The sequence below is a fragment of the Amblyraja radiata genome, chromosome 4, assembly GCF_010909765.2.
Source record: "Amblyraja radiata isolate CabotCenter1 chromosome 4, sAmbRad1.1.pri, whole genome shotgun sequence".
NCBI classification, from domain to species: domain Eukaryota; kingdom Metazoa; phylum Chordata; class Chondrichthyes; order Rajiformes; family Rajidae; genus Amblyraja; species Amblyraja radiata.
Genome location: NC_045959.1, coordinates 3,232,668 through 3,258,765, shown reverse-complemented (window position 1 = coordinate 3,258,765; position 26,098 = coordinate 3,232,668). Strand labels below are relative to the sequence as shown.

The 26,098-nt window shown below is 42.3% G+C and overlaps 1 protein-coding gene across 1 annotated transcript in view; it reads left to right on the top strand.

The window, feature by feature from the left end:
- Positions 1-26,098, top strand: part of c4h18orf63 (chromosome 4 C18orf63 homolog) — a 76,144-nt gene that overhangs the window by 6,402 nt on the left and 43,644 nt on the right. The window contains exons 3-7 of the mRNA XM_033018869.1: positions 9,211-9,322; positions 13,032-13,073; positions 17,592-17,668; positions 21,087-21,196; positions 22,839-22,935. Coding sequence (XP_032874760.1) covers positions 9,211-9,322; positions 13,032-13,073; positions 17,592-17,668; positions 21,087-21,196; positions 22,839-22,935 — 438 coding nt within the window. The remainder of the gene's footprint in view (positions 1-9,210; positions 9,323-13,031; positions 13,074-17,591; positions 17,669-21,086; positions 21,197-22,838; positions 22,936-26,098) is intronic.

The window sequence follows — 26,098 nt, the reverse complement described above, 5'->3', positions numbered from 1 at the left end:
TGGGAAGCCAGTGAAGTTGTTTGAGGACTGGAGTGATGTGATGCTAGGATTTGGTGTGGGTAATGAGTCGGGCGGCTGCGTTCTGGACCAGTTGGAGTCGGTTGATGTAGGTGGAGCTGATGCCAAGGAGAAGTGAGTTGCAATAGTCCAGTCGGGAGGAGATGAAGGCATGGATGAGTCTTTCAGCAGCGGGAGGTGTGAGAGAGGGTCTGAGTTTGGCGATGTTGCGGAGATGAAAGAAGGAGGTTTTAGTGACATGGCGGATGTGAGGCTCAAGGGAGAGGGTGGAATCAAAGATCACGCCAAGGTTGCGGGCCTGGGGAGATGGGGAGACAGTGGTGTCGTCGATGGTGAGAGTGGGGTTATTGATTTTGCTGAGTGTGGCTTTGGAGCCTATGAGGAGGAATTCTGTCTTATCGCTGTTGAGTTTGAGGAATGGTCAGTATTGCTGCAGACAAAGTCGGTAGTTGTGTCTTTCAGGACCTGGCCTGCTTTGATAAGGATGGTGATACCAAACCACACAATGTCTTTGCTATTAAGTACAGCTTCCATGTATTATTCATGGAGGAGTATTGATTCGTCATCTGAGGGAGGACAATGTACAGTAATCACGCAGATGATTCTACAGCCTTGTATGCGATATGATACAATATAACTTTTATCCCAGGAGGGAATTTGATCTGCCAACAGTCATAAAACACAAAATACATGAAACATGAAATTAAAGTGATGAGTGGAAAGGATTGGAGATGTGCAAAGGTTGGGGAAGGGGGAGGGTGGTGTCAGTCTACTCCCACAACAGAAGAGGAGGAGTTATACAGTTTGATAGCCACAGGGAAGAAGGATCTGTGCAGCGTTCTCTACTGCATCTTGGTGGAACCAGCCTGTTGCTGAAGGTACTCCTCAGGTTGACCAGTGTGTCGTGGAGGGGGTGAGCTGTATTGCTCCGCAGTTTGAGGAGCATCCTCCCTTCCAAGACCATCTCCCATTAATCCATCATACAATGCCAGTAGAAGTCTGTGGTAAATGTTAGGAACTCCCATTGTTCACTTTTCCTGCCTGCATATCACCTTGGTAACAGCTTTGGTTTGTCTTCCAGGAGGTCAGGATGTACCAAGAAATGTGTTGGAGCAATCTGGCATGTTGACTCTAAACTAGGATTCCCTCAATATGATTACACCAGGTTGTTGTTTGAATAGTCTGTGGGACAGCTCTTTCAATTTTGGCACTAGTCCTTGGGTGTTAGTGAGGAGAACCTTTCAAGGCTTTGTGACAGTGACTGAATTTAGTGCACTGGAAGATCATAATTGGAAACATTTAGAAGTAGTGTTCACTACCATCTGGTAGATTGCATGTTATGTACCAGGTCTGAAGGATGTGATCTTCAAACTTCCTTTTCCTCAATCAACCAAAGGCTGCCTTGCCTCATTGAGGACAACAGTGAATTTCATAATTATAGCCTGACTTCACTGAGAGGGGCTTTTACATATGAGACGTGTGAGTCTCAGCTTATCCTGACGACAAACAACCTGGCCAAGCACCTTGATGGTAACGTCATCACGGATTTAGTTGTGCTGGACTTTTCTAAAGCATTTGATGTCATCCCACACCAGAGGCTGCTTCGGAAGCTTGACTTCTATGGTATTCGTTCCAACACGAAACGATGGATTTCCAGTTTCCTGACAAAATGTCTTCAGCGTGTGTGTGTGAACGGAAAGAGCTCCAATTGGCATCCAGTGTTGAGTGGTACACCTCAGGGTACAGTACTTGGCCCACATCTGTTTTTGCTTTACATAAATGACATCCATGAAAAAGTCACAAGCACGATCAGACTATTCGCTGATGATTGTTTGCTGTACCGTCCAATTAAGTCAGCTGATGATGAAGTTGCTCTCCCAAAGGATCTCGATACTATGGTTGAGTGGTCACAACAATGGGGCATGCAGTTCAACCCTTCCAAATGTGAAACCATGCGTGCCACCTGAAAGAGGAATCCAGGCGAAACATCTTACAATATACTTGGTGCCACCCTTGAAGAATCCAAACAAACCAAGTATTTTGGCATCAAATTGCAGAATGATCTGCGTTGGAATGGTCAGACTCATCGTGCAACGGTGAAAGCAACAGGTGTCCTAAATTTTCTGAGGCGCAAGTTTCATCATTGTTCAACTTCTGTCAAGGAGAACCTATACTTCACCCTCGGTAGACCTCATTTGGACTACGCAGTTGCAGCATGGGACCCATACACAAATAAAAACATTTCTTCCATCGAACGTGTCCAAAGACAGGCAGCTCAATTTGTTACTAACACCTATGAGAGAGAAGCGAATGTTACCAAACTTCTGAATTCTCTGGGGTGGAACCCTCTCCAAGACAGACGTGAAGCTCACTGTTTGACCTGTTTTTACAAAATGTTAAATGGTCAGCTCGACATAGATTACAAGACCTACCCAAACCCAAACCAATTAAGAGCAGACGAGGGCATTCGATCCAATTTGTGATTCCAGCTGCAAAGACAGATGTGTCCAGTAATTCGTTCTTCCCCCGCACAATTAAAGCATGGAATAATCTCCACCCTACTATAGTTACCCAACCAGATGCAACTAAATTTAAGGTAGCTCTTTCTTCCCAATAACCCTTCTGGCTTAAGTCCTCCCTCCACCACCTCCAGTTTAAATTCTGATTGGAATATTTTGGAGGACCAAGAAACCAAGACGTAATCGTGTCTAGGACCTTGTCAAACTAACATCATTGTCCTCTCCCAGATTACCATCTGCAGCATTATGGTCTTAACTACACTCAAATGGCTGCTTGACACCAGACTCCCGAAACAGGGTTTATTTAAAATTCCTTGATGGAAAACGTTTACCGTATGGGCAGAGGTAGAGTGTCAAGAATATGTTCAAAGGGCCCTTGAAAAGCTGCAGCATCACACCTGAGTCCTGGGATACATTGGCCCAGGAGTGTTGAAAGCAGAACAGGTATATTACTGTAGGGATTGAGAATTTTGAGTCCATGTAACACTAAAAATCCCTAAGAAAGAACCATCTAAAAAAAAATACCCATCTACCTGCCTGCTCAACTGTGGAAGATTCTGCGATTCTATCATTGGCCTCATTAGTCACCTCAGAAGACACAGAATTGAAGCAAGTCATCTTTCATCTTGAGGGAACCTGTAAGTAGTAAGCAGATATTGGCCTCTTTATCACCAAGCAAAAGGAAAATTACTGAAATGTATTTTGGATGGATATCATTTTAAGGAAACATTTCAAAAGATTATAATGTCCCAAAGGGGTCAAACAATATAACCAATATTCATTGTCAAGATTCCAAAAACAATTGGATCAGTGTTTTATTTTGTAATGCCACATCTGTTTTAATCTAACCTGCCCAAAAATATGCTTCATATATTGACTTTTCATCTATAATACTGTGTTGAAATTCTCTCATGATGTGACTCTCTTCCTTCTCCGCAAATCATGCAGTGCAAGATTCTGTACCACAATCTCAGTTCTTGATCGTCATACGCTTGGTCTATGCTTTTAATAGACAATAGGTGCAGGAGTAGGCCATTCAGCCCCTCGAGCCAGCACCCCACCATTCATTGTGATCATGGCTGATCATCCGCAATCAGTACTCCGTTCCTGCCTTCTCCTCATATCCCCTGACTTCACTATCTTTAAGAGCCCTATCTATCTCTCTCTTGAAAGTATACAGAGAATTTGCCTCCACCGTCCTCTGAGGCAGAGAATTCCACAGACTCACAACTCTGTGTAAATAAGTATTTCCTCATCTCTGTTCTAAATGGCTTACCCCATATTCTTAAACTGTGGCTCCTGGTTCTGGACTCCCCCAACATTGGGAACATGTTTCTTGCCTCTAGCACGTCCAAACCCTTAATAATCGTATGTTTCAATAAGGCTCCCTCTCATCCTTCTAAACTCCAGAGTATACACGCCCAGCCGCTCCATTCTCTCAGCATATGACAGTCCCGCCATCCTGGGAATTAACCTTGTGAACCTACGCTGCACTCCCTCAATAGCAAGAATGTCCTTCCTCAAATTTGGAGACCAGAACTGCACACAATAGTACAGGTGTGATCTCATTGGGGTCCTGGTAAGGACCACTTTATCCTATACTCAACATATATTTGAAGGAAAGTATACTCAACTATACTTTCCTTTGCTCCGTTGCTGGTGAGATCTTTAGCCATCAGTCTCATTGCCGTGAAAATTTCTAACATAAAGCAGCTTTATCTTGCTGTCTTATCCTTATTTTATAAAGAAAATCAAATTCCTAAACTCATGGAAAACATACCACTATCATAACAGACCAGCAGTAAGCGTGGAGAGGAATGCATAACAAAGTAGACATTAAGTGTGTAAGAAGGAAATGCAGATGCTGGTTTAAACCGAAGATAGACACAAAAAGCTGGAGTAACTCAGCGGGACAGGCAGCATCTCTGGAGAAAAGGAATGGGTGATCTTTCAGGTCGAGACCCTTCTTCAGACTAGTTAAGGATAAGGGAAATGAGAGCAGTATGTTGCCCAACTGGAAACCATGGATGAACTGTGAGGTCTGCTTCCAGGTTAAGTCCAAGTCTACGGAGTTCGTCACATGGCCCTGAGCAATACAAGAAATCTATGACCTTCGCAAAGCCGTCAAGGATGCCAAGAAGGAATTCCAGATGCAGTGATCAAGGCTGTCTGTGAGGCTGGAGTTAATAGCAGATGCCATCTCCCTGGCCTTACACACATCTCCAGGGCACCTAGTTCATCAAGTTATTGACTATAGCTCTGCCTTCAACATGGTAAAACCATCTAAACTCATCTCTAAACTCCTGAACCTAGAAGTCAGCATTTCCCTCTCCCACCGGAGCTTTGACTTTCTGACCCATGGATCACAATGAGTGATGATTGGTGACAATGCATCCTCCACAATAATTCTCAACACTGGTGCTCCACAACCTTGCATTCTCACCTGTTATGTACTCCCTATACATTCATGATTGTGCAACCAAATTCTGCACTAACTCTGTGTGCAAGTTTGCAGATGACACCTCTATGCTGGGCCTGACCTCGAACAAAAGCAAGATGGAGTACAGGAAGGACATAGAGATGGTTTTAGGACATTGACTTCTCCCTCAATGTGAGCACGATGAAGGCTAGTTATTGAGTTAAGGAAGTGTGGTAGAGTACTGTTGAGCTTCTGCTGTTGGAATAACTTAAGTCACACACAGTGATTAAGATCCAAAGACTTTATTAGTGTTACAGCATAGGTAACTTCATCTTAGCACATAACTCAAAAGTGAGGGAGAAAGGGCAGAGAAGCTTTCTGTTAAACTAGTGGGCGTAGCTACTAAGTATGACTCGTAACAAGAGTGACACTGATCTACAAGTACGTACCCCAATCAGCATTAATGGTGCACAAGTGGAAATGGTTGTGGGCTTTGGGTTTCTGGAACTAAATATTAGCACCAATCTGTCATAGACCAACCACATTGGTTACAGCCAAAAAAGCACATCAATTGTCATGATAACTGCTGTGTACATACCACCGGATGCTAATGCTAACTCGGCTATCGGACATTTGTATGGTAGCACTAGCAGTCAACAGAGCATATATCCTGACGGTGTTCACATCATAGCAGGGGACTTTAATCACGCGGACTTGAAGAAAATGCTCCCTAAATTCTACCAGCATGTTAAATGTGCTACAAGAGGAGCTAACACACTGGACAAGGTCTACTCCAACATCAAGCTGGGCTACAGGGCTAGACCACTACCACACCTGGGTCAGTCGGACCATATGTCCCTGCTTTTAATTCCTGCATATGCCCCCCTCATGAAAACCGCTCCTACCATCACAAAGACCATCACAACCTGGCCTGATGGTGCATCTCAGCAGCTGCAGGACTGCTTCGACAGGACCAACTGGGATGTGTTTGAACACCGGGACCTGGAGGTGTTCACAGACAGTGTACTGTGTTACATTAAAAACTGCATGGACACGGTCACAGTGGACAAACGCATCCGGGTCTACCCCAACCAGAAGCCCTGGATGACCCGGGAGGTCCAGCGGCTGTTAAAAGAGAGGAACATCGCTTTTAGGTCTGGCGATAGGGCTTTATACAGAACGGCCCGAGCTAACCTGAAGAGAGGCATCAGAGAGGCCAAATCAGACTACAGGAGGAAGATAGAGGACCACCTGGACAGTAACAACAGCAGGCAGGTGTGGCAGGGGATCCAGTATCTCACCAACTACAAGACCAACCTTGGAGCTGCTGAAGGTGACGCCTCGTTGGCAGAGGAGCTGAACCTCTTCTTTGCTCGCTTTGAAGTGGAGCCACCCGAGACAGCCACATCACACCACATGGCCCACAGCAGCCTAACCCTCAAGATAGAGGAGCATGAGGTGAGGCGCACGCTGCGGGCCATCAATCCAAGGAAGGCTACTGGACCTGACGGCGTCTCTGGACGCGTGTTGAAGGACTGCGCAGACCAGCTGGCTGGAGTCTGTACGAGGATTTTCAACCAGTCTCTGGCCCAGTCCACTGTTCCACCCTGTCTGAAGTCCGCAACCATAGTCCCCTTGCCCAAAAAACCCCACATCTCCAGCCTCAACGACTACCGGCCAGTCGCACTCACACCAGTGGTGGTGAAGTGTTTTGAAAAACTGGTCCGGGGTCATATCACATCACTCCTGCCCTGAAGCTTTGACCCCCACCAGTTTGCGTACAGAGTGAATAGATCTACAGAGGACACTGTAGCCACAGCTCTCCATGCTGCACTGTCCCACCTGGAGCAGCGGGGGAGCTACGTGCGGATGCTCTTTGTGGACTACAGCTCTGCTTTTAATACCATCCTTCCCCACAAATTGGTGGACAAACTGGGAGACTTGGGACTTCCACACTCCACCTGCATGTGGATAAATAGCTTCCTGTCAGGTCGCAGCCAGAGAGTCAGAGTGGGCCATCACACATCCACGGCCCTCAGCCTCAGTACCGGCTCTCCACAGGGCTGCGAACTGAGCCCCCCTGCTCTACACCATCTACACACATGACTGCACCCCCGCCCACCACAGCAACACCATTGTCAAATTTGCGGATGACACTACGGTGGTGGGACTCATCTCCGGGGGGGACGAGTACGCCTACCGGGATGAGGCGGAGCAGCTGACAGTGTGGTGTGGAGAAAATAACCTGCTCCTCAACACCTTAATGACAAAGGAAATAATAATAGACTTCAGGAAGAATAAAACAGACATGGTACCATTAATTATCAGAGGGGACTGTGTGGAGAGGGTGGCGGATTTCCGCTTCCTGGGAATCCATATTGAGGAGGACCTGACGTGGAGCGTGAACACCTCTGCGCTGCTGAAAAAGGTCCAGCAGAGACTGCACTTCCTGAGGGTGCTCAGGAAGAATAACATCAATCAGAGACTGCTGCTGTCCTTTTATCGGTGCTCCATTGAGAGCATCCTAACATACTGTGTATGCGTATGGTACACCAGCTGCACAGCGGCTCAGAGGAAAGCGCTCCAGAGGGCCATTGACAACGCCCAGAGGATTGTCGGCTGCCCTCTCCTTACCTTGGAGGACTTACACAGTTCCCGCTGCATCAAAAAATCCCAGAGTATTATAAAGGACATTTCCCACCCCGGACACTCCCTGTTTGAACTGTTGCCGTCAGGCAGACGGTACAGATCTACAAGGACAAGGACAAACAGACTTAAAAACAGTTTTTACCCCACTGCTATAATGGCACTAAATGTAGCCGCCAAGGAACGCAGGGGCGATACATACTAAGGGACTGTGGTACACTGAAATCCACAGAAGGATGTAGGGTTGGGTGTTTATCCGTGCTATTTTCATATTTATTTTAGTTGTTTATCTTTTTTAATATTTTACCTTGTATGTATCGTTAGCTTTTAGAAATGTTTGAATGGTGCACTGACTGGCTGACATTTTTAAATTTTGTTGTACATGGTTCATGTTACAATGACAATAAAGAAACTATTCTGTTCTATTCTATTCTATTCAATGCCTCTTCCTCAGATGCTGAAGGAAATCAGCATGTCTCCAACGACTCCTACCAACTTCAACTGGCACCACGGAGAGCATCCTATCGCATTTGTCATAGCTTGGTTTGGCAACTGTTCCGCCCAAGACTGCAAGAATTTGCAGAGAATTGTCGACGTAGCACAGTCTTCACATAAACCAGCCTCCCTTCCATCAACTCCATTCACACTTATGCTGCCTTAGGAAAACTGCAAGCCTAATCATGGACCCTATTCCGCCTCCCGGTATATTCTCTTTTCTCCCCTCTCCCATCAGGCAGAAGATACAAATGCACACACCAACAAGACTCAAGGACAGCTTCTTCCCCTCTGTGATCAGACTTCTGAACAGTCCTTCCTAAGTCTAGGGTACAATCCTGACTTTCCAACCAACGTCATCGTAGACATTAATTTTTTTCTCTGAAATGGTTCTGCTACAATGCTGTTGTACTTGTGAGTGGTTTGTTTGTAAACATGTATAGTATTATCTGATTTGATTCGATAGCATGCAAACAAAAGCCTTTTAACTGTATTGTGGTTCACGTGACAGCAATAACCCAATAGCAATGCATGTTAAGCCAAGAAGTGGGTTGTTCAATCACCCGAATCACAACTCCCATTATTTCTTGGCTTATTGTCTATTTTCTACATGCCTGTCTGTGAAGCATATAAGTATAGTTTTTAAACATTAGATGAAATAGGTTTGGGTGTCAGGGGTTATGGGCCAAAGGCAGGAGAATGGGGTTGAAAGGGAAAGAAGGATCAGCCACGATTGAATGGCAGAGTAGACTTGGTGGCCTTATTCTGCTCCAAGAACTTATGAAATACAAATCCAAACATCTATGGAACTTTCCACTTTCAGCTGCGATTTTGAATAAAATAACAGGAGAACAAAATAAATGAACATGTTATTATATATTAATTCAACTCAATTAACTGATTTTTCAACTATTTTAAGTGCTTTTTATTTCACATTTTACATTTTATTTCACATAGCAAGTCTTAAATAAATGGATATTAATGTATTAACGCATTGAGGTATGAGATCTACTATGATCTAATTGTAAAATGAAAAAGGCCTATTGGCCCAAAATTGTTTCTATTTCATATGTTCTAATTGAAATTTTCAATACTGTTTTTCAATGATGACAGATGGATGTTCCACAAAGAGTGATCCCTGCAGTCCTGCAAATGTGCTTGTCCTTTACCTTGGTGGCAAGGCTTGCTCCTGACTGGAACAAAGCAGGACACTTACTTATTCATGGTAATTGCCAGGACATGAAATGGTTGTGCATTTATTCATTTTTTTCTTATATATGAAATTAGTTGAACTGACGTTGAAGAATTGTTCTCTCTTGGAGAAAAACTAAGTTTCTCTGATCAGAAAAGTTGTGATTTGATTGGTAACTTTGTGAGTTTGATTATTGCATTCCATTTTTTTCAATTAAATATATTGCTTGGAAACATTTCCAAGCAATATAACCAAATTTTCAAGCATTACAAAATTAATTTAACCATTTCCTTTTTATGTACATTTTTATTTTACATAGTCATATCACACTTACACAGGCCCTTTGGACTACCACATCCAAACATTAGTATACAAACTTAAAGCACACGGTATTGGGGGTTCAGTATTGATGTGGATAGAGAACTGGCTGGCAGACAGGAAGCAAAGAGTAGGAGTAAACGGGTCCTTTTCGCAATGGCAGGCAGTGACTAGTGGGGTACCGCAAGGCTCAGTGCTGGGACCCCAGCTATTTACAATATATATTAATGATTTGGACGAGGGAATTGAATGCAACATCTCCAACTTTGCGGATGACACGAAGCTGGGGGGCAGCGTTAGCTGTGAGAAGGATGCTAGGAGGCTGCAAGGTGACTTGGATAGGCTGGGTGAGTGGGCAAATGCATGGCAGATGCAGTATAATGTGGATAAATGTGAGGTTATCCACTCTGGTGGCAAAAACAGGAAAGTAGACTATTATCTGAATGGTGGCCGATTTGGAAAAGGGGAGATGCAACGAGACCTGGGTGTCATGTTACACCAGTCATTGAAAGTAGGCATACAGGTGCAGCAGGCAGTGAAGAAAGCGAATGGTATGTTAGCATTCATAGCAAAAGGATTTGAGTATAGGAGCAGGGAGGTTCTACTGCAGTTGTACAGGGTCATGGTGAGACCACACCTGGAGTATTGCTTACAGTTTTGGTCTCCTAATCTGAGAAAATACATTCTTGCCATAGAGGGAGTGCAGAGAAGGTTCACCAGACTGATCCCTGGGATGTCAGGACTTTCATATGAAGAAAGATGGATAGACTTGGCTTGTACTCGCTAGAATTTAGAAGACTGAGGGGGGATCTTATAGAAACGTACAAAATTCTTAAGGGGTTGGACAGGCTAGATGCAGGAAGATTGTTCCCGATGTTGGGGAAGTCCAGAACAAGGGGTCACAGTTTAAGGATAAGGGGGAAATCTTTTAGGACCGAGATGAGAAAAACATTTTTCACACAGAGAATAGTGAATCTCTGGAATTCTCTGCCACAGAAGATAGTTGAGGCCAGTTCATTGGCTATATTTAAGAGGGAGTTAGATGTGGCCCTTGTGGCTAAAGGGATCAGGGGGTATGGAGAGAAGGCAGGTACAGGATACTGAGTTGGATGATGAGCCATGATCATATTGAATGGCGGTGCAGGCTCGAAGGGCCGAATGGCCTACTCCTGCACCTAATTTCTATGTTTCTATCCATGCCAACGTTTTTGTCCAACTATATTAATCCTGTTTATAAGCTTGAGGTCCGTATGATTCCATGTCTTGTCTATTCAAATGTCTGTCTAAATGACTCTTAAATGTAATAGTTGTATCTGATTATAGCATCTCCCAAGGCAACGCATTCCAGATATCAACCATTCTATAAGAAAACCTTTTCGCTCAGATCTTCTTCCTCCCACCTTAAACCTATGCTCTCTTGTTTTTAACACTCAATACCATGGAAAAAGGATTCTAGGTAGTTACCGTATCCCCTGTTGCTCTCATAATTGTATTTGCCTCCATCACAACCATCTTTGCAAGAGGGAAAACAAGCCCCTTTTCCCATAACAAAAGTCTTCAATCTAGAAAGCATCTGGGTGAATTTCCTCTGCACCCTTTACAGTTCCATCATATCCATCCTATTATGTGGTGACCTGAAAAACTTTGTTTACAAATATTAATTGTATAAACACATTTTTATTTCTCTTACATGAGCTTTTTCTTCGCTTAGAGCATATTAAACAACAGAGTACATAATTAGGAATTCAATTTTTTAAGTTGTGTTTGGGGTTCGGCTCAGAATATTTGTTCAGTTTTTGTTTGGCAAGATTGGGCATTTTCAGTTTTTAAAAACACATTTTCAGCAAATGCAACTGGTTCCATGTTCTGTACATTTGTAATTTAAGGCCCTGTCCCACTTAGGCGACTTTTCAGCGGACTTGCTGCGACCTTCAAGCTCGTGGCACTCGCCTGAAAAACTGCGAACTGGAACGACGACCGTCAGAGCGGAACACACACACACACATCGCAAAGGCAGGGGCCAGGGAAAGCGTGGGGAGCGCTGTCTGAAATTCACACGGTGCAAAGCCAAGGTGATACAGACACACACCGCGATGAATAGGAAGGTTAAAGATGGCTAGCACAGTGTAAGTCCTTTAAAAGAACGGGGAGGAGGGAGGGGAGAAGGGGGCAGAGAAGGAGTGGAGACACTTTTAAGAAGCGAGACAACTTTTAATAAGCCAGAGATACACAGCTGTGAAGTTTAGCGGGCATTTAACATTACCGGTCGGTTTTCCTTGGTTCTAAAAACTCGTGCTTACGTTTTTTTTTCCCCAATGAGCCAATGAAAATGCCTGGTCAGCAAAGGAGATTAACAAAAAATACCTACGGCTACCTCGACTACCTACAACGACACGGCGACCCCACTACCACTGCACCTACGACTACAAAAGCATCGATTTTCTCCATGGCGACCAATTTTTGACCGCAGAAAATTTTTCAGCATGTTGAACATATTGCTGCGACCATACTGAAGCCGCGACTCGTTCCCAGAATGCGGGAACTCCTCTCAACCATGAAGGAGACTCACCAGAGACCACTAGCTAACATGTGGCGATCATGAGGCGAGCGCAGTCTCCTGCACTCACCTAAAAATTCACCTAAGTGGGACAGGCCCTTAACTTAAAAATAATTAAAAATAAACAATAACTACACATTCAAAGTATTCACATTCAAACAAACATTTAAAGGTTGCTGATCTTTTTATTCATCTAGGTTTCACCCTCACCAATCTTCACTCAAGTTATTCAATCACTTAAAATAGCCAATGTATACTACTATTCATCCACAAACATGTGCAGATAGTTGGTGGTTGTTTCACATATTCATTTAAAAGTTGCTTCCTTAAAGCAAAACACATCATTAAATTTACAATGTATATAACAGCTTAAAGATTTTAAAATAATTTGGAAGTGGATCTTCAGGGGTGTTCTTTGTTTAATGTAAACAAAATGAAAACGAGCAGGCCATACATAAAGATAGATTAAGATAAATCGATGGTTAGAACAGTCAAAAAGAATCAATGGTTTGTGCGTCCTTTTAAACATAATTTGTATAATAATTTGTTACTGTCCTTACGAATATGAGTGGCTGAACCTTGGTGTTTTGTATAAGATTAATAAATATGAGTCACAACCGAAAGTCATTTATTTTGTTTGTAATGTCAGAGTTTAAGCATTCATTACAGGCAAAATAGTATGGTACTTTTTTTTTCCAAATGCTAATTTGTATCAATGAATATTTGATGCTGGAATATCTAATTTGGAAATACATTAAAAATTGCATTGTCTGACTGTAATAACAGTTAATAAAACATATTACCATTAATAATGCATTACCAATAAACGATATTGTTTGTTCAGTTAAAATAACTGTTTTGTTTAAGGGAAGAACTTTTTGGGGAAAGAAGAAAAACAGAATGCAGTTGGTGAGATGCTTTCATGTATATTTCTGATATAGTTGCTATTTGTAGGCTTACCCTTATTGATATTGAAATTTTTGTTGTTAATTCATGTCTCATATCAATATAAAATTCTACAAACCCAAGGATATAGGGCAACCATTTCCACCACCCTTGCATTGACCCTCTGGTCATTCTGAACTAGCTCTAATGAGACTGCATGTCCAACAAGAGACTCAAAAAATGAGAAGTCTTCTCTAAGCTCCTTTGGTGGAACAGGTAAAGGATGTTTTCAAATTCTCCATGAGAAATTCTCCTCATCGACTCACGGGAGTTTATGGTCTACAACTGTTCAAAATGGAGCAGAAACATTTGGGGAAACATTGAGAATGCTTAACAGAAGCAAACTGTTCTCTGGCAGAATCAGTCTCTTGGCTTGGAGTGGAAATAAGTCATCTTCAACCCTACGGGACTGTACAAGAAGTGAGAATCCACTGAGCTGAAATTTGAGTTTCCTCTCATTCTTTATTACATATTCTGCTTAAGCAACTCAAACCACTTTCCCTAGATTATTAATGTCTGACTGAATGGTGAAATTATAACACATTCTCTGGGAAAAAAACTTCTAGTACTCATCTAATCCATCAAAATCAAACACCCTTATTAGAAACATTGTTTTTTTTTTGTAGTTTTAGCTATGACACAATGGGTAGTGCATTTAACTCTGAGCCGAATGCTGTGGAGTTGCGTTCCACTCTGGTGACCTGAGTGCAAAACTCTAGAACCACATTATAGGACTGTGTTGAGTGAAGACTGCACTGTTTGAGGTATGAAATAAAGCATGTTTGAGAAACAAAAGATCAGTGTTATTATCTTAAAGATAGTGTCTTGATCAATACTGATCTCTCAATCAACACCTCTAAGATAAATTCTCTCTCATTGTCATAAGAGTCAGAGAGTGATACCATGTGGAAACAGGCCTTTCGGCCCAACTTGCCCACAATGGCCAACATGTCCCAACTACACTAGTCCCACCTGCCTGAGTTTTGTCCATTTTCCTCCAAAACTGTCCTATCCATGTACCTGTCTAACTGTTTCTTAAATGTTGGGATAGTCTCTGCATCAACTACCTCCTCTGGCAGCTTGTTCCATACACCCACCACCCTTTGTGTGAAGAAGTTACCCCTCAGATCCCTATGAATTTATTAGCCCTTCTCCTTAAACTTATGTTCTCTGGTCCTCGATTCACCTACTTTGGGCAAGAGACTCTATGCATCTAACTGATCTATTCCTCTCATGATTTTATACACCCCTATAAGATTATCACTCATCCTCCTGGATTCCAAGGAATAGAGTCCCAGCCTATTCAACTTCTCCCTATAGCTCAAACCCTCTAGTCCTGGCATCATCCTCGTAAATCTTCTTTGTACCCTTTCCAGCTTGACACATTTCCTATAACTGCCCAGAACTGAACACAAGGGCCTCTTTGCTGCTATACTTAAATCCTCTCGTTTTGAAGGCCAACATGCCATTAGCTTTCTTCACTGTCTGCTGTACCTGCATGTTTACTTTCAGTGACTGTTGTACAAGAACACCCTGGTCTCGTTGCACTTCCCCTTTTCCTAATCTGACACCATTCAGATAATAATCTGCCTTCCTGTTCTTGCCACCAAAGTGAATAACCTTGTGGCGGTACCTAGTGGTAGGCCACGGGCAGAGCGAACCCTCGGCTCTGGAAGGAGAAGTTAGGTGTCTCGGGGAGGCGCAGGTCATGGGGTTGACCCTTTGGGGTATTTAAGATCGGGCAACGCCCGTGCCCATTTTAGGAGCAGGGAGCAGCACTGTAATAATAATAAATACGTTTCGTTCACACCACTTTGTGTTCCGACTGATTCTTGGCTGGACTCCTGCGAGTCCCCGCTATAACCTCACATTTATCCACATTATACTGCATCTTCCATGCATCTACCCATTCACCCACCCTATCCAAGTCACCCTGCATCCTCATAGCACACTCTTCACAGTTCACACTGCCACCCAGCTTTGTGTCGGTACAAATTTGCTAATGTTACTTTTAATTCCTTCACCTAAATCATTAATATATATTGTAAATAGCTGCGATCCCAGCACCGAGCCTTGCGGCACCAGACTAGTCACTGCCTGCCATTCTGAAAGGGACCCGTTAATTCTAACACTTTGTTTCCTGTCTGCTAATCCATTTTCTAACCATGTCAATACCCTATCCCCAATACCATGTGCCCTAATTTTGCCCACTAATCTGTGTGGGACCTTTCCAAAGGCTTTCTGAAAGTCCAGATACATTACATCCACTGGCTCTCCATTATCCATTTTACTTGTTGCACCCTCAAAAAATTCCAGAAGGTTGTCAAGCAAGATTCCCCTTTGTAAATCCATGCTGACTTGGACCAATCCTGTTACTGCTCTCCAAATGCACCACTATTAGATCTTTAATAATTGACTAGCATTTTCCCCACCACCAATGTCAGGCTAACTGGTCTATAATTCCCTGCTTTCTCTCTCCCTCCTTTCTTAAAAAGTGGGATAACATTAGCTACCCTCCAATCCACAGGAACTGAACAGAAAATAAACCTTATCACTATGTACAGATAGTGATTCAAAGTGATAATCATCATCACCATAATAAGCTCTAATCTTCTGATACAGATATTCATAAGATTTATGTATAAATGTGTAATAGTGCGAAGGGTGGTAGGTGTGGGTAGGTTGATATTTAAACTGGAATTTTATTTAGTACTAGACTAAGTGGGACCCTTTGGGTCCCATGTTCATACGGGAGGGCTGGTCCCCCAACGCAATATTCCACCTCTACGCCAATTCCAATATTGGTGGCCAGTGGGGGGGCTTTCTGGAGCGCTAGTATGGGTGTTGTGGGCCGAAGGGATTGGTTTCCAGAGGGCTAGTATAGACATTGTGTGCTGAATGGATTCTTGGGCTGGCAGCTCAGTCACTCAGGCTTGGTGGACTGGCAACACTCACTCAGGCCTGGTAGGCTGGCAGCTCAGTCACTCAGGCCTGGTGGGCTGGCAGCTCGGTCACTCAGGCCTGGTGGGCTGGCAGCTCAGTCATTCAAGCCTGGTGGGCTGGCAGCTCAGTCACTCAGGCCTGGTGGGCTGGCAGCTCACTCACTCAGGGCTGGTGAGCTGGCAGTTCAGTCACTCAGCTGGTGGGTTGGCAGTTGACTGACTCACGACTGGTGGGCTGGCAGTTGACTCACGGCTGGTGGGCTGGCAGTTGATTGACTCTCGGCTGGTGGTCTGGCAGTTCACTCGCAGCTATTCCTTGACATTCCATTTCAAGCAGAGTGCAGGCCACCAAATTCAAATGCAATCCCATACCATTTCAAGCAGAGTGCAAGCCACCAAATTCAAATGCAATTGCATACCATTTCAAGCAGAGTGCAGGCCACCAAATTCAAATGCAATTTCATACCATTTCAAGCAGAGTGCAGGCCACCAAATTCAAATGTAATTTCATACAATTTCAAGCAGAGTGCAGGCCACCAAATTCAAATGCAATTTCATACCATTTCAAGCAAAGTGCAGGTCACCAAATTCAAATGCAATTTCATACCATTTGGGCTTTATACTCCTGGCTCCTCCGGAAGGGGCATTACCTTCATCACGGTGATTGACAGGCGAGAGGACCAATCAGCTGATCTCAAGATTTTTTCCGCAGCATTCTGGTAAACCTCTTTTTTACCCTCTCCAAAGCCTCCACATCAGTTCAGAACTGTACAAAATACTTCAAATATGGCCTAAAGCTGCAAATTTCCTCCAGCCTGTCACCATAAAATTATAAACTATAAAACATAATTTGGTGTTCAAAAGGGAACTGCAGATGCTGGAATATCGAAGGTACACAGCGGGTGCAGCAGCATCTATGGAGCGAAGGAAATAGGCGACGTTTCGGGCCGAAACCCTTCTTCAGACAGACAAACATAATTTGGTGTCTTGTACTTATCTAGTAGCCAGACCTTTTGGTACCATAGCAAAAAAATATTACAGATGATTAATTTGTCTTCAGGAGAGCAATAGCACTTTCAGTTGTATTGAAATATGGATTTTTGCAAATCACTTCTCGGAACTTCTTCAGACTGCATACTCCAAATGTATATCTGAATTCTCAGGATGTGGCATGTCTGTGGAATTGGTTCTGATGTTTCGTTTCTAATCTAGGGAAAGGTAATGTTCAACCACTCTGAGGAATCTTGAAATTACCAATGTCAAACATTACATCTAGATTGTGGTGACTACATTTTTGCAAAGTTTTTTGAAATGGAATTATTAGCGATAAGAGCTGCATTAAATAAATATTGCTTTGTAACAATTCTAACTCAAAACATTTGTAATTTGAGATACCATTTTATAAAGAATCTTAATAATGTTGGATTACCATGTTGTCATGTACAAACCATGGATCCAATCATTTTGATTGTAGTAAAGGAATTATGTTACTAAGCAGTTATCAATTGAATGAGTGACACAATATATTTCCTAATAACAGTTTTGGAGCTGAATGTTTCAGAGACCCAATTGTGCGTTAGTGTGGAAGCTTCCACTATTCGACTGACCCTGGCTAAGGTATTACTTTGTTTATCTCCTTTTAAATGTTAACATATATATCCAATGGGATTTTCTTTGTTTTAGTTATTTAGGCATTATACTGTATTTCCTATCCAATAAAATGGGTACGTTCATTCATGTTTGAAAATTGTGGCTATAAACCATTAAAAGAAAGACCTGAGTGTGGCATCATTTTGCTAGCAGTTGGGGAGGATAATCTTAAATATAACCGTTTTAAACTTAATGCTAAGCAAAAGGCACAAATCAGTGTTGTAACTAACAGACCAGTGGACCATTTAGGAGAATTAGCGATTTCATGATTGCTCGATGGTCACTATGATTCTAATCCTGTGATATATTTTATTTATTTATTTATTTAATTCTTTATTTCGAACAGAATAAAAGAATAAAAAGCAAGTGTGAAACAGCATACAAAAAACAAAACAAGAATATTTATAAAGTGTCATAAACAATATCTATAAATAAATGAAATCGTATGTGTCTGAAAAGGAGCATGAAGAAGCCAAAGCTTATTAACTCCCACCTCTTATTCAACTGCTTATAATTATCTTATACAAATTTAGCAGCTATATGTACACCATATGTACACCAGCAGCTATATGTACACCAAATTATTTACATTTATACACTAATCAGATATTCACAAAGCCATACAAAAAAAGAGAGAAAAAAAGAAGAAAAGAAAAAACCCTCATATACTATACAGTATCTCTTAGTCATATATACAACCTATCACCCTATAATCACCCTTCTCAATACAATCAGTATAACAAATATACCACTCAGAATCACCTATCCTCATCCCAATATCCTTTAAAAAAAGTGTTTTTGTACATCTTATTCAACTGAATTATGTTTGTGCTGTTTTATCTCCTGTTTCAGACCATTCCACAAATTCACCCCACAGATTGTTATGCCCATACTTTTAAGAGTTGTTCTGACATTGAGTTTTTTTAAATTATGTTCCCCTCTCAAATTATACCCACCCTGTCTTTCCATAAACAGTTTTTGTATATTTCTTGGAAGTAAATTATTTCTTGCTTTGTACATGATTTGTGCAGTCTTAAATTTAACCAGATCGGTGAACTTCAGTGTATGTGACTTTGAGAATAATAAATTGGTATGTTCAAGATATCCAATGTTATTGATAATTCTTATTGCTCTTTTTTGTAATGTGCATAACGGCTGTAGGTTGGTTTTGTAGGTGTTACCCCATATCCCCACACGGTAACTCAGATATGGCAATATGAGTGTATTATACAGAGTATGTAATGATTTGTGGTCCAGAATGTGTCTTGATTTTCCCAATATTGCTATAGACTTTGCCAGTTTTGCTTTGAGGTGGTTTATATGTGGTTTCCAGCAGATTTTGTGGTCTAAGATCACACCAAGAAATTTATTTTCATATACTCTTTCTATACTTATGTTATCTATTTTCAATTGTACTTGAGGGTTTGTTTTATGTTTTCCAAATAGTATAATCTTTGTTTTGCTTAAATTTAGAGACAATTTGTTGACATCAAACCACTGTTTTAATTTATTCATTTCTGATGTGATGACCTCCAAAAGCTGCTTCAAATTTTTACCGGAAAAAAAAATATTTGTATCATCGGCAAATATAATCAATTTCAGTATATTTGATACTCTGCATATGTTGTTAATGTATATTATGAAAAGCTTTGGACCTAACACAGACCCTTGAGGTACTCCACAAGTTACGTTCATGTAAGTTGATTTATGTTCACCTATTTCTACAAATATACAAGTACAGTACATGGAAGTATCTCCAAGTAACAATGAAGTGTTGTAGGCCTACGATCCTTGCCTCCCTAGCATCCGTTTGGTCAGTATCCAATTGCTAGATAATAACATTTGAGGTCTTAAGGGCAAGTTTGCTTTCCCAAAGGGATATGAAGGAATACTGTGCACCCAATTTAACAGAAATGCGGCTTATCCTCAATTCTCAAGATTCTGCCCTCAACTCGTAGGCTTCTCAGACTGGACAGTGTGATCGGAAAAAGGAACATGCCAAACTTGATAAACTCTTCATGGAGTTCGGACGTGGCAGTCTTGTACAACTCCTGCTAATGGTAGATTGCTGTCCCTTCTACCTCCCAAGGATTTCACCTACATTGTCATGACTTCAGGCTACATGCTGCCCCATAGAGATGATCAGCTGGCACCTGAGGAACTATATGCTGTTGTCAACAAACGGCACACAGCATATCTTGATGCTTTCTCCAACATTGTTGGAGACTTCAACGAAGTCAGCATGAAGAAGACATGCAAACTACCATCTGTCTCTCCTGCAGCATCAGAGTATTAAATACTTGACTGCTGCTATTCCACCACTAGAGACGCCATCCTCGCCAGCACTTTGGAAAATTGGACCACCTGGCTGTGCTCCTTCTTTCCTGCATATACAGTATAAAGCAATTGGAGAGCACAGCTCCAGCAAAGAAGATTGTACAAGCTACTTTGCAGAGTATCACTGTGGAGACAGACTAGTAGCTGGTATGGACTTCAGAGCACTTGGGGCCCTAAATAATCAATGTTTATGACTAAATTGATAGAATATTGAAACTCTCTGGCCCCAGAGAAAATCACTGAAGGATGGTTTCATAAATAATGTATATGGCAATCTTTTCTCAAAATGGCCACACTCATCTCATCTCCCAGCTAGAGCAGGGTTAGGGTGCTTAACCACATATTTTACCACGTTAGATTCCACACTGAACAGACCATGCTTCACAATTTACACCACTTCTGGTGGGATTCTATCACCAAAGACAGTTTTTAATCTCTATAACTTTCAACATTTTGAGGGATTATTCACTCTGCAACTGTCTGGTACACTCTTCCAACTCCACCAACCATTTGCCTTCTTATTGCACTTTCCCATACATCTGCATGAGATCCAACACTAAGCCTGATGTCACTATTTTTCCCCATCCCACTCTTATATTGATCCAAACTTAAATACCATCTTATTGCCTCACAAAGTGTGTTACAAACTTCTGAATTGTATGGTGAATCTATCAATCTAAGGTATCTCTTATCTCCTCACTTTCCCAATACTGAGGAAGGGTCCTGGATCGGAAACTTCACGGTTTTTCTCCCCATGGATGGTGTTCGAGCTTCTCTCAACTTACTGTGTCTTGTCACATTTTTATACCAATTTTTCCTATGTAAATTTCCGTATCTGCATTTTGGAAATGGTTTCCTTGTCATACTGTGATAATATTTGATTAGTTATAAAACAGTAGCACCTTGGTTTTTCATCTTTCTGCTTCCCTGTTTGTGCTGCAATAATGCTGCTATCTCATATATCTTTCTATCTTATCCATTGTACACCACTACAAAGATCAACATTGCACATTACGTTTATTGTAATAACATATTTCTTAATTCATAGGTTGAAGATTTTGACATATCAATTGGAGTGCTAAAGAATTTTTGCAGCAAGAGGATTGCTGTATTACCAAAACATTTTATTGGAAGTAATTGGTGCTATGTGTTGCCCAGGTAATTTCTAAATCAAATTCATACCTGCAATATAACTTCCCAACTCCCTGGTGTGAATGTTGTTTTCATACAGATGTATTTTACAGAATGATTAATTGTGGAATAGGTTTGCGTTTCAATATACTTTGTCATTTTTCAGGACAGGTTGAGGTTTTCATTCTCCATATTGCTTATAGGATGAATACAATTATAAAAATGTACAACTAAATAGAAAAGGAATGGATCATAATTAATGTGTAGTATATGATTAACCATGACAGATTTTTTTTCTCATAGTCGAAGGTCTAGGCCCTGAAAAAGATAAATAAACTTCACTTTAGCAAACATATCCATGTTCAGGAAGCAAAGATGGAAGTGATTTGAGGAAGAATTTTACCCCCAGAAGATGAATGAAATCTGGAAAGCATTGCATGAAGTAGAATACTACATTTCCCAGTGACTTTGTAGATTTCAAGGGAGCACAGGAAAAAATAATACTGAGAATTTCAACAGAGTGTGGGAACAGGACCAGGTTAGTCTTGAGAGTGTGGGAACCTGGGCACCAGCGTGTCAGGGAGAGTGCTTATCTGAAGCCCAGGTATGCCAGAGGGAGCATGAAATCAGGGGCCCTCATTGATTAGATCAAGCTGGTATTAAGTAACAAGGCAATATTTGCCTTCACCAAATGTTCTAATTTTTACATATTTTTATAGAAGTTTTAACATTCCATTTCTGTTTTTCTTGCAAATTACGTCATCCGCGTCCTGTTGAGGAAAAGGCTCAACAGGTCATGATTTAAAGAGAAAACTTTGATCCTAACAAATTTGCATACAGGTCCTGGGAAGGTAGTAAAGAATATTATTCAACATCAACTATCTGGTTTATAGTTACCTTGTGGATGCCACTCATTCTTACCCAACTAAGTTGTTATATCCCTCTGAATTACTTTGACCATTTCTTTCCAATTTCTCAGTTTCTTCTTTGTCCTTGGATAAAAATGAGACCCCATTTATATTAATATAAAATAAATATCTGAAAGTAGAAATACATTTTTGTAAGTTGAATGAACTTTTAAATTTTCGCATTGAAAATATGTCTGCCGGGAGATTACTTACCTTATTTCACTTTCCCCGGTTCTGCAATTGTACAAAGTTTTTTTTTTAACAGCAGTTAAACTCAGTAAGAACTATTTACAGGTTCTTTTGCATCATTGCGTAAATTCAACCTGGCATGATGGACCATGCATCATTGCACCATAGCCATATTTCTACATCATTTAGGTATGGGACACCACGCAACACACCTTATGATAATATTGGTGGGAGCAGGGGTGGAGGATGCTCCTAGGCTAAATTGTCCTGGAAGCAACCATCATTATTATAATGTATTTATAATGTAACTCGGGTTCAGTATCTGTTCAAGATGAGATATTGCTTTCATCATTTAAATGATCCCATCATAGCAAACCACTGGTCATGATCCTAATTCCCCAACTGCTGATACACCTGACCCCCAATTCTCACAAGTCTTTCATTCTCCAATCCCCAAAGCGGTGTATCAGAATGTTTAAATAGATTCACCTTTTTTCCCCGATATCAGCACTCCTATGAGACTACTATTGACATTCAGATTTTCATATCAAATTTCTTTTTTTTAAATTTAGTATGAAGAAGGGGCAAATTGTCAGCATCAGCCATGAGATTCCACCATACTGTCCTTTTCAATCCTATGGAGATTTTCAGAAGCATTGGACAAATATGGTGAGACAACAGATTTGGATTTATTTCAGAGAAATAAGTTCAATTAATTTACGTTGCATTAAAGCAAAATTGTATAATTTTATTAAAAACTAGACCAAGTGTGACCCGTTGGGCCCCGTTCCCCCAACGCAATATTCCACCACTCACCTGTTCCCCCAACGCAAGGGGGTGTGTGGGAGGGTGGAGGTGGTGTGGGGGCAGGTGGGGAGGGGGGTGTGGAGGAGGGTGTGTTGGGGGAGAGGGTGTGGGGGAGGGGGACTCTCTGCGGCTCCCGTCCCCTGCTCCAGAATCACTCAGCGGCTCCCGGCCCCGGCTGAACTCAACGGCTCCCGGCTCATCGTGGTGGTGGCCGCCGCCTCCTGCGAAACACAGTCCCCGCCTGCGAACACATACCCCACTCACCAGTGATCACTGCTCCCACCCGCCCGCGAACACAGCCCCCGCCTATCCGCGAACACTGCTCCTGCCCACACTCTGCTCACTCCGCTCCTTCAGCTTTACTCTCGCCGCCGGTGATTGACATTGGGTGCCGCAAGGGGCGTCGCCGTCCAAGCGAATGACAGGAGAGAAGACAAATAACTTTTGTAATATTTCACTGATTGGAACAAAACGTAATGCACTTTCAGCACAGGAGAATGGCGAGTAAGGTGGCAAAAAATCGTAGCGCTATCGGGTACCGTTTTTGCGCAAATTTAAAAACAACGCAAACCGGAAGAGGACAAAATTAGAGTTTTATAAGTATACTAGACTAAGTGGGACCCGTTGCGTCCCATGTTCACATGGGAGGGCTGGTCCCCCAACGCAATATTCCGCCTTTCCAGCAATTCCAATATTGGTGGCCAGTGGGAAGGGGCTTTCTGGAGCGCTAGTATGGGTGTTGTGGGCCGAAGGGACTGGTTTCCAAAGGGGTAGTATGGACATTGTGGGCCGAATGGATTCTTGGGCTGGCAGCTCAGTCACTCAGGCCCTCAGGATCGCATTAAAACATATAAGATTGGGATCTCATTGAAACATATAAGATTGTTAAGGGCTTGGACACGCTAGAGGCAGGAAACATGTTCCCGATGTTGGGGGTCTAGAACCAGGGGCCACAGTTTAAGAATAAGGAGTAAGCCATTTAGAACGGAGACGAGGAAACACTTTTTCTCACAGAGTGTGGTGAGTCTGTGGAATTCTCTGCCTCAGAGGGCGGTGGAAGCAGGTTCTCATGATGCTTTCAAGAGATAGCTAGATAGGGCTCTTAAAAATAGCAGAGTCACGGGTTATGGGGAGAAGGCAGGAACAGGGTACTGATTGGGGATGATCAGCCATGATCACATTGAATGGCCGAATGGCCTACTCCTGCACCTATTGTCTATTGCCTGGTGGGCTGGCAGCTCAGTCACTCAGGCCTGATGGGCTGGCAGTTCAATCACTCAGGGCTGGTAGGCTGGCAGTTCACTCACAGCTATTCCTTGAAATTTCATTTTAAGCAGAGTCCAGGCCACCAAATTTAAATGAAATTTCATACCATTTCAAGCACAGTGGAGGCCACCAAATTCAACTGCAATTTCATACCATTTCAAGCAGTGTGCAGGCCACTAAATTCAAATGCAATTTCATACCATTTCTAGCAGAGTGCAGGCCACCAAATTCAAATGCAATTTCATACCATTTCAAGCGGAGTGTAGGCCACCAAATTCAAATGCAATTTCATACCATTTGGGCTTTATACTCCTGGCCCACCGGAAGGGGCGTTACATTCATCGTGATTGACAGGTGAGAGGACCAATCAGCGGATCTCAAGATTTTTTAAACACTCATAACGTTTTTATTTTTCATCGATCGGAAAAATCCTCGGGGCTGCCTCAGGAGGAGGACTTGTAACTAAGATGGCCAAAAATCATAATGATACGAGGTACTGTTTTTTTCTAAAATCAATATACAGCGCATACAGGAAGTGGTCAAGATGAGACTTTTAGTTATATAGAAGATAGGTAGGTTAAACACCAATCCTCTCCTCGTCGACTACTCCACTCCCTTTCCTTGTAACAATGTTACAAATCTCTCATTGGACTAGGAGTCCTGTCTTTGTTAACATTGTCCATGACCCGTTGTGCCTCGTTTCCCCATCGCAATATTCAGGTCTGGAGCCATGAGAGCGGGAGGGAGGAGTGCGGCTCCGGGCCCAGTCCGTGTCTGTGTTCGTGTCTTTGTCCAGCTGTGCTCAGGGCCCTGGGCTGTGGTTCGAGATCTGGAGCTGCGGGAAGGGGAGGGAGGAGCGTGGCTCCAGGCACAATCCATGTCTGTCCCAACCACGTTCAGGGCCTGGGCTGTGATTCGAGCCGGTGCAGGGTCCAGGGGCTGCTGCTCCGGGCCCACAGGAAGGCTTCTCCCTCTCCCTTCCCCCTCCCACGGCTGTTTGCCTCTCCCTCCCCGCTCCCACGGCTGGTTGCCTCTCCCTCTCCCTCCCGCGGCTCTGCAGGCGTGGGATTTTAAAATAACTGCAAGTCAGTCAGTCTGTGTCCGTGTCTTTGTCCAGCCGCGCTCAGGACCCTGGGCTGTGGTTCGAGCTCTGGAGCCGCGGGAGGGGGAGGGAGGAGGGACGTCATAGCTGTAACTGCCATTGCAGTGTTTCTGAAACTGGATTTTGTAAAGTTAAAAATGTGAATAACATGTAAAATATAACATTAATCTGAACAAAACTTGATAAAAACACACCACAAGACAATGTCAAATAAATTTCATTGTACCGTTGACCTGTGTTAACCTACATATGACAAATAAAACTGAACTGAAGTGGATATCGAGTACTGTTTTGGCATAATTCAGGGCATGAATCACAGACAGAGAAGAATCACTAACAAACAAGATGAGTTTTAGTAATATAAGATAATTTTGAGACATTCTTCTGAAGGCAGACTTTAAAGCTAGTAATGTTAATTTATCATGAAAATGATCACATACAACTTGTTATTTATGCATAGATGATCAACGACTTACTGGTATAGTATAGTTTTAAACCATCTGCAAAAGTATTTCCAAGTTAACAAAATAATATACTGTTTTATTTGGCAGAAAGTAACAGTGCTAGGGAAATGGACCCATTTTGCATCGAAGCATTGGAGTAGTCTATTAATGTATCACTCATGTTATGAGTATCTGCATCTGATCGCCATAGCCT